At 43.1% G+C, this 9,165-nt stretch overlaps 1 protein-coding gene across 3 annotated transcripts; it reads right to left on the bottom strand.

Annotated features, from left to right (window-relative positions):
• Nucleotides 1-210: 210 nt before the first annotated feature.
• Nucleotides 211-8,704, bottom strand: PCTP (phosphatidylcholine transfer protein). 3 transcript variants are annotated; one of them, XM_027654608.1, is made up of 6 exons: nucleotides 8,548-8,704; nucleotides 6,442-6,556; nucleotides 3,164-3,243; nucleotides 2,660-2,831; nucleotides 1,914-1,981; nucleotides 211-1,399 (listed from the first exon to the last, which is right to left on the bottom strand). In XM_027654608.1, the coding sequence occupies exons 1-6, from the start codon at nucleotides 8,692-8,694 to the stop codon at nucleotides 1,334-1,336; spliced, it is 648 nt and encodes a 215-aa protein (XP_027510409.1). In that variant the 5' UTR covers nucleotides 8,695-8,704; the 3' UTR covers nucleotides 211-1,333. The 3 variants fall into 3 exon arrangements, with proteins under 3 accessions (XP_027510409.1, XP_027510408.1, XP_027510410.1); XM_027654607.1 differs by having other exon boundaries at nucleotides 6,442-6,559; XM_027654609.1 differs by lacking the exon at nucleotides 8,548-8,704 and adding an exon at nucleotides 8,390-8,466 and having other exon boundaries at nucleotides 6,442-6,559.
• Nucleotides 8,705-9,165: the final 461 nt, after the last annotated feature.

Consider the following 9,165-nt stretch of genomic DNA (forward strand, 5'->3'; position numbering starts at 1 on the left):
ATCCAGTAATGGTCTCCAAGCCAAAGACACTTGAAAAATGCCTAAACTGCTGGCAGAAAGCTCTTCAGAACACATCAAATCCTGCTTGGTTTTAATCCAACTTATTCTTTCAAAACTCTTTAAAAAAAAGAAGCAGTCCATGATATCAGCCTGTCACTTGTGACCTGCTCAGCAGGGCCACTCTTAAACAAGAGAGACAGAACAAGAACATGGATAAAATAAGGATTTATTGGAAGCAAATATTCACACAAAGTAAAAAGGCAATCATATCAATCACTTGTTTTTTAACAAGACAAAGCTACCCCATTACAAGATTTATTCAGAAACAGGATTAGATTTAGGAACAATGCAGAATATTTTAAATCCCTGAGATTGAGGTCTTCTCATCTTTTATGCACTCCCTGCCCCACCCCCCACAAAGGTGCTGGAAATTTGATTTTCTGCTCAGTTGAGCTTTCAGTGGATTACCATCCAAAATTACAGTTTCAGTCTTTAGATCAGCAGGAAATTTAAAAATGCAAGCAAGCCGAAGCTTCACATCAAGTTCATTCACATTCAGTGGCAGGCATCCAGTTCAAAATTACTTCCAATTTCAAGCTGGTATCCAAGCTGCTTTACAGAAAAGGCTACTGACTCTGAAGATAAAACTTGTTCCCCTTAAATCAGACATGGAAGAAGCCAACTCCTCCTTTTTCTTCTTGGTGGGTTTTAGGTTTCATATAGAGGTACAGAGCTGGGAATGCAAGGCTTTAGGCTCCAATCCTTTTTACATCTGGACTTAAAACCATCACAAGGAAGCTTAGTGACACAGACTTCCAGTTCCTACTGCAGACTTCTCGTGATTTACCTACATGCCCTCAGCATTTTTTAGGTTTACAGCAGGCAGGGAGTTTAAGAATGACAAACTTGGGTAGCAAAAGTGTTTCTCCTACGCAATCCAAGTTCCATCACTGAGTTTCAGCAGGAAGCCACCCTGCAAGGCAACAAACATGCAACTTGCAGTCCAAGTTCAGACATTTTTCCTAGCTAAATCTTTGTCTCTTGTGCAAGGACATAACATATTCATCACAGAGCTCCAGTTGACATGACCATCAGGATAAGCAAAACTTATCCTTGAGTACTTTCAAAAGCTGCAGCTGATGTTGGTGTTACCTTGACAGTGCCCAGCTCTTCAGTTGGAGATGGGAAAAGAATCTAATAAAGCTCAAGGCATAACCCAACTAAAATAAAATTCTTTCCAATATTAGAGGTAGATTTCATCCAGTGTAATATATAACAGCCATTCCCGTAAGTGCAGAGCTCTTGGAATTAAAGAATTAAGATCAATTTTGAGCTATGTTCTCTTAGAATAATTAAGGCAAGCTTTTTGTATATCCTTCAAGAAAGCAGGCACACCACTCTGCAAAGAGAAAAGTGGAAAAGTCATTCTTGCATAATGCACTCAACAACTATAAGCAAGATGAGAATTTCCATTGTATAGATCAAGGCCTCCAAACAGATACAGTTCTAAGATAACAGTTGTCTAAGACACAATTCTAAGATCTGGTACAAAGCAGCAAACCATTCCTTTAATACCTTGGGAACAGACTGCATTATTGAAGTTTGCTTGTCTTTAGGCTATTCATGTATGTTCTGGAACATGGATTTTTGGGGCTGGCTGCAGAAATTCACCTGCCTGGTTGATGAACCAGAGGAATTTGACAGGAATTTAAAAAAGAATAAATTAGTACTACTGTCATGAGAGTAGACAATAGTGAGACTCTAAAAACAGTACTGTGCAAGAGTCAGAAAGGTGGATACATCCATTTCAGAAAAAATAACTCTACCCCGCATGTAGAAGATGGGTATGGATGCAGTGAATCCCTTGTTTGAAATGGATTAGCAAATATCATTGTGTGTTAACTTTCCCTTACCTTGGCAGCCCAGTTGACCAGCCACGATGGAATCATGCCACCAGGATTATCAAAGTAGTACATATAGACTAGAGAGGAGAGAGGAGTTACCAGAAAGTTCTCTGAGTACCAGCTCTAACACCCCACAACAGAAGCTGCCAGTGTGCAGGACTGAGGCACCAAGTACAACGGCTCTGCTCTTAATTCTTCACAAAAAAGTCAACCTGTCCTGAAGTGGAATGTGAAGTAACTATAGGCATTGCCAGTGAAGCTGACAGAGCCATAACATTAATTTAGATTACTGCAAACCATTTGAGGCACCCTGCTTATAAAATACCATTGTCTTTAAAGGACTAATCTCAGACAGGAGACAAACTCTACACAAATCCTTTCATCTCTACATCTGTCAAACATGATACTCAAATCATTGCTGAGTTAAGCAGATTGCAGCAGACTTTCTCCTACTGTACTGGCTGGCAGGAAAAGAAGTGCACGCTGAGGGTGGGGTGGGATGGGGGGCAGAATGGTCAGTAAACTATTCTTAACTACCCAGCCCAACTGTTAAATGAAAGATTCTTCACAGTAGCACACTGCACTGGACATTCTCAAAAGTTTCATTCATTTTAAAGTGGTCCCAAGGCTCAGTGCATTCACTTTATAGTAACTGTTTTTAGCTTAAAATTTCCAGTCCCTCTCTGTTTATGCATTTTGCTAATCCACACATTTTCTGCCTACATGACTTGTGACACATTTTCTTGGCCTCTTACCTTTAGATCCAGCCTTGCCATCACTTTCAATTGCCACACTTTGTTTATAGCTTTTAACTCTGATAATACCGGGCTTTTCAGGGCACTGAGGAACAGACACACTTTGAGCCAACACAACCCAGATCTTCCTCCCATCCACATCCATCTCCCGACGTTCCCGAACATAGACATACTGTGCTCAGAGTTGAGGAGGAACGTCAAAACACTGTCAGTTTGATGTGTGAAAAATTGACAAGTGAATTCCCTTACAAACAGCAGTTCCCTCAAGTTACTTCCCATGCTTCTACAGGATTCAATCCTGCAGAGTAATAACTCAGCTATGTGAGTTGTGTGTGGGAAGAGGCACCCACGCTTTCCTTCATGCTGTACATATTCATGTAACGTGAGGACTGCAGGATCTTAAATCAAGTGCAGCAGAGCAGTGGAGTCAGCTCATTCTTGGGATTCCTGGATGACCAGGAGACAAAAGCTTGATGCCAGAGGAACAAAAGCTTGAAAGGATACATCTCTGTTTGAGAGAGGGAAAGGGTACTTCACTTCCCAGTAGATTACTTTTTCACCATCATATGTTTTCTCACACAGTTCTACAGTTGAAAGAAGAAGACTGTGAGATACTTTTAATTTCTACTGCAACAGGACTATAGATGACATCAAGAACTGCTCAGATTTCTGACATGAGCATATTTTACACACAACCCTGAAGTCAAAATTGATATGTATGTAAAGTAGCAGTAGAAGACATTAAAAAGTTCTGTAGCAGGGTTGTTCAGGAACCAAATATGCATAAATAGGAGGTGTGTTTTCCTATGGCTACTGGATTCCCTGGTGGGAAAAAAAAAACAACAAAACAACAAAAGGACAAAAGTAGAACAATTCTGGAAGAGGTAGAGTGAAATTCCTTTTCAGACAGTTTGCTCATTCAAAGCTTTGCCATCTCAAAGCTTTTTCCTTGCATGTTCTGCACAATTTGCATGTCATTATCCTTGTAAATTATTCTGAGTTAACATGGAACTAGGATCAGTGCAGCTTTCTAACACCTGAAGAGGTCTTAATGAGGGATTAATGAAGTTTCCAAAAGCTATCAGGAATTTCACAGCAGTATATACAGGCAACTGAGGGGCTCTATATCCTCCTGAGGGGCTCTATACCCTCCAGAGCTAATGCCCACAGTCAGCCACAGCCTTCTTTGGAAACGAGGCCAGAACAGACTGATAATCTCATTGCCAAGGCAAGAATAGTGCCACAGATGGGAGATTCTCTCCCTATATAACATCTTCCAAACCAGGCTTCTGTTAGTGTGTCCTGAAATCAGCTGTCACCCACAAAAACACCTTCTCCTCTTCTCCAGGCTGGAGCAGTACTGGAAGCACCCGGTGTTGTCACAACCCACAGCATTATGCTTTCCACCAGAGGTCACTGGAGCATTGGATTATTCACTTTGCTTTCATTTCTAACCACAGAACTTTCCTTTTTCAAAGGCATTAAAACACTTTTAAAGACCCTGATACAACTATTATTACCTAACTCATCTGCCTTTGCATCTTCACAATTACAGGAAAAGCATACAGTAGGTAAGCCAAGTTCCACCTGCATTCACTTTAGTCTGTCAGTACTAGTGCACAGCTTCTGATAAAAGCAGAATACAGTGCATTTTAGTCAATAACCAGATTTGTAGCATCGCTACAAAAGATCACAAATCCATCCTATTATAACAGGCACAGCAGCACTTGCTGCTTCAACAGCCAGTTATTACTGTTCAGTTATTGAGACGTATGATCTCAATCAGGACAGTGTTGCAATCAGGAGTAGCAAGTTTCAGTATTGCTCAGACCCCCCCATTTTGTATCATGCCATAAAAGCATTTGGTTCCTCATTCACAACTCTGCAGTTCAGCCATGGCTTCCCTGCTGAATTGGCAGCTGCAGCACAAGCCAGACCTCAGGATGGCCACATCTCGTAGATATTCTGGACCACGCAGGAGCAGTTGCCTTTTCAATAAAGAGGCAGCTACTTCTACTCTGGTCAGGTTTTTATTTCAATGCCAGCCAGCAGCTCAGCAGAGAGCTCTCCTTTGGACTGCCACTATTGCACAGCTGTAAGAGTACCAAGGAATACAAACAGTAACACAAAGAGCACGAAGGCTCTCAGTGGAAGTTTTCTGGGGTTTCTCCCTAAATGTGAAAGGAGAAAAAACATGCTTAAATGGGCTACATTGAAAATGTTGGCTGGCGCTGTTTCATCATATGTACAGCTAAAGAATAGTTGGGCTTGTGGCAATTTTGAAGCTGGAAAGAAAGCTTTGCTGTTATGTTTATGCCCTTCACAGATGTTAACTCTTGAAAGGCTGGACTTAAAGGCACCAGCACAAGTACAAATTCACAGATGAACAAACCATGGTCAGCAAGGATATAAATGTCAGCTCTGCAACATTATCTAGTTTTTAGTTTAAGGGTGTAGCTTCCCCCAACAGCTTCCTTTCTTATCTCTAAGAAGGCATTAAAAAAGAAAAGTGTTTGGTTAAGAAAGATTCAATTCTCCTAAATGCACTTAAGGACTACTAAAGTAACTCAACATAATACTTTACATCCAATACAATAATGTTCAGTCCCAGTCTGGCTCTTTCTGCTTCATTAATGGCAAAGAGGCATTTGCTACAAGAAAGCTACTGACCATTTTGACAAATAAAACTTATTGATGAAGACACCACACTTTAAACTTGACCAAGTACTGGCACGAGTCAAATGTGGTTCTCTGTATCAATACAGCCACAGGCATTACCAGTAAAGGTTCACCATGGAACTGTCCTAAACCTAACAAGCAAAATATTTAACAATCCTTTGGTTTTTAGCACGCTCTTTGTTCAGCAAAACACTTTGACCATGTTTTAGTTTTATTGGCTTGAAGTGATTCCAAGCACAGGCTTAAAAAGGAAAGGCTCCCCATCTTCAAAATAAATGGATTACTGGATGCTTGCATCAGCTGAATCCTTACCTTGTAACTGCTGACTTAAGATGTTTTAACATCATATGGATATCCAGGTTCAATGCCCTTTTCCAAAGACAACATTAAATAAACACAACTAAATTAGTTATTCCTTTCTCTGTAAAAGCCAAAGCCACCACCTATTCTCTCGATACATCCACTCCTGATGGTAAAAGGTGCCAAGAACAACCAATGCTTTCAGGAAAGTCATTCCATCACACATCAAACTGATGCAAACCAGAGGAAAATTTTTCACAATGAGAACAATCAGGCATTGAAATAATCACCCCAGGGAAGTGGTGGATTCCCCAAAACTGGACATTGTTAAGACTCAGCTGAGGAGGGTGCTGGGCCATCTTGTCTTTTATCAGGGAAGGTGGGACCAGATGATCCCAGAGGTCCCTTCTCCAGCCCCTGGTATTCTGTGCTCACTGCTCTGCTCCAATGCTCAAAAGGTACCATCTCCATTTCTTTCTGGAACATCTGCTAAAATTTAACCCAGGAATTGCAACAACTAGAAGCTACAAGGTGCTCCAGCATAACCAGTGATGCCAATTATATGCTTTAACCAACATGGAAAGAATTCATTCCAGAGGAAAGACATATGCTGTTGAGACATTAGCTGTTCCATATCAGTGTTTACTTGTGTATTTGCAGAGGGCAACCTTATCCCAAAGAGATATTTAAGTCTGGCCCAAAGTCTTTGGATGCAGCAACTTCAAAATACCTCTGAGGAAAGCTTTGGTGGGAAGAATCCATGTGGACTAAAGCTTGCTCTTACACTGCCTAGATGAGCTTACCTTTAACATACTGATCCCACTGTTTTCGGAAATCTAAGTCCATGTAGACATCTGCACACAGTTTTGGGGGACAATCAGCAAGACCACCGAAGATTTTATACTCATAAAGTCCTGATTGCTGTGGAAACAGAATGGGGAGAGGAAAAGTCACACAGGAAAGGGAAGCACTCTGCATCAGGGAGAACAGCTGAAGGAAGTTAGGTGGGGCACAAACTACAAATACGCTCAAGAGCTGTGAAAGCAAATCTTCAAAAAACAATGCAAGATTCAGTCTTTAACCTCTCGACTTTTTGATCTATACATGAAAGTTTAAACCCAGCCAGCCTGACCTGCCCTGCACAATGGCTGTTCCTTCCCTTACACTAGCACCCTTTTACTTCATCAGTACTTCCAGAGGGAGCATGTTTCTATACACATACATCCCTTTTCAAAAAACAACTAAAAAAAAAAGGCAAAAAAAAAAAAAAGGCAGACACCTCTAAATGTTTTTTAGCTTCAAATAGTCTTTTTAGCTCAAGTCTTTCTATATAAAAGCACAAGAAGCTTGAGCTAATTTCCATCTTGCCAGCTGCCATTTACACAGCAGCAGCAAAGCCACTGCAGAAACACAAGGTACCCCAGCACAAGCCTGGTCCCTTTTGTGGGGCTAAATCCAGCCTCCAGCTTCCCAAAGTTACTTTGCCTTCATCCACCACATGATGCCTTTAAAGCTCCGTGATGAGCTCCAGTCCTGAAGCCTCTACTTCATCCACTCCAGAAGCAACACTCCCAGCACCCTGAATTCCACCAGCACATTTAATTCCTGCATGGATACCTGGCAGGCACCCCAGCCTTGCCTGTGCTGTGTGCACTCATTGATAAGCTTGTCTTGCTACTGCCAGTTACCACATCCACACTGTAAACAGGGACTATTTATCACCAAAAAAATTCCAAGGTCTATGATGTGTTTTTAAAGAGCCTTTCCCTGCCCCATTTTGCCTTTTGCACAGACCTGCATGTTTGCTGTTTTTGCTACACATGACCATGTCTGAAATGATTTTTCAGAATACAATACAAAGTTGTCACGCAAAGAGCAGCATGAAATCCAGGTTTGTAAGGAGCTGAGAGGAAACTATCCTCACTGAGCTAAAGAAATATGGTATTTATATATGGATTTAAAATATATATAGTATAAATATATATTATAAATATATATTCTATATATATTCTATATATATAATCTGTATTGTATAAATATAATATTATATATATAACATATAAATACATTATATACTATTATATATTATATACTTATATATGTTATATGATATATATTATAGAAATAATATCTAGTAAAATATACAACACATACTATATATTACAATATATAGTATATATAATAATGTGTAATATATTATTATGAATTTATTTAATCCATTTATATATGGATTTAATAGTCATTGATAAATCATACATCTGCATCAGAATACAAACATTCACTGTCAACCACTTGCAAGTCAGTCCCAGAAAACTAAACTATTGAACTTCTTTAAAGAAGTTAGTCCCCCAAAAAGGGGTGGAATTTCATTTCAACCCTTTCTGAACTACTTCCCGATTTTAGAGGGAGAATGGTGGGAAATCAGCGTGAAGGGAATTTTGGAGAGAGGCAGGAAGGGAGGCGGAATGCTGGAAACCAGGAGGATGCTCTGGCACGGGAGATGCTCGGAGCAGGCGAGCGGGGACAGAGCTCCCCTCACCACACACAGCCCTCAGAGAGGGCTCGGCAGAGCACAGCAAACACCCCGACAGGCCCACGGCTGCTCCCACCGCCGAGAGCACCTTCCCCGGGAATTCCTCCAGCCACCAGCTGTTCACACCCCTGCAAAGCCTCGGGTTCCCCGGCAGTCTGCGCGGGCGGAGGGGTCACCGCGGCGGAGCAGCTTTTCCCATCAGCAGTTAATGGCATTACCCATAAAGCTGCTTTCTGGGAGCCCGGTGTAAACCGAGCCCGGGCCGGCAGCGCCAGCCCCGCCTGTGCGGGGAACCGGGGACTCGCCGGGGCCCCCATCGCGGGCATCCACCGCCCCCGCCCCGCCCGGGAGCCCGCCCGGGAGCCCGCCCGCGCACCTCGTGGTACAGGCGGTAGATCCTCACGCCCATGGTCTCCACCAGGAGCTGCCACGGCCCCTCCGCGCCCGGCGCCGGCTGGTCCAGCTCCCGGCAGGCGGCACGGAACTGCTCCTCCGAGAAGGGCCGCGGCCCCTCCGCCTCCATCCCCCGCGGCTCCTCCATCCCCGGCGGCTCCTCCATCCCCGGCGGCTCCTCCATCCCCGGCGGCCGGGCGGGCACAGCCCACGGCCGGAGCGCCCCGCCCCGCGCCCGCCCCGGAGAGCCCGCGGGGCCGGGGGATGGATGCGGGTTTGCAGCATCGCTGCCCCGCAGGGGTGCTCCGTGCGCTCCCCGTCCTTGTGGGGTCTCAGTCGCTCGGTGGTGGCTTTAAATGTGCGTCTCATCAGCCTGGCGCGGGAACGGGAACAAGTTCTGTGAGGGTGATGGTCAGGGCCTTTCCTTTCGGGTGTTCCCTAAGGATAGAGACTGAACACTGTGGGCATGTGTATTTTTGTGTATTTTTTGTATTTTTGTAAATTTTTTTGTATTTTTGTACGTTTCCACTATCTAAAAAGCAGTTTTCCTTATGGAGTGTAGGAATGAGAACATATAAAGAACCCATAAATGCTGTACAGC

This window comes from Corapipo altera, unplaced genomic scaffold, assembly GCF_003945725.1.
Source record: "Corapipo altera isolate COAL_440 unplaced genomic scaffold, ASM394572v1 343, whole genome shotgun sequence".
Taxonomy (NCBI): domain Eukaryota; kingdom Metazoa; phylum Chordata; class Aves; order Passeriformes; family Pipridae; genus Corapipo; species Corapipo altera.

Coding starts and splice junctions, on each gene's coding strand:
- PCTP (XM_027654607.1), bottom strand. CDS start 8,694: ATGGAGGCGGAGGGGCCGCGGCCCTTCTCGGAGGAGCAGTTCCGTGCC. Junction 3,244..6,441: donor GTGGGATCAGTATGTTAAAG/GTAAGCTCATCT, acceptor TTTCAACTGTAG/AACTGTGTGAGAAAACATAT. Junction 1,982..2,659: donor TGGCAAGGCTGGATCTAAAG/GTAAGAGGCCAA, acceptor TCTCCTCTCTAG/TCTATATGTACTACTTTGAT.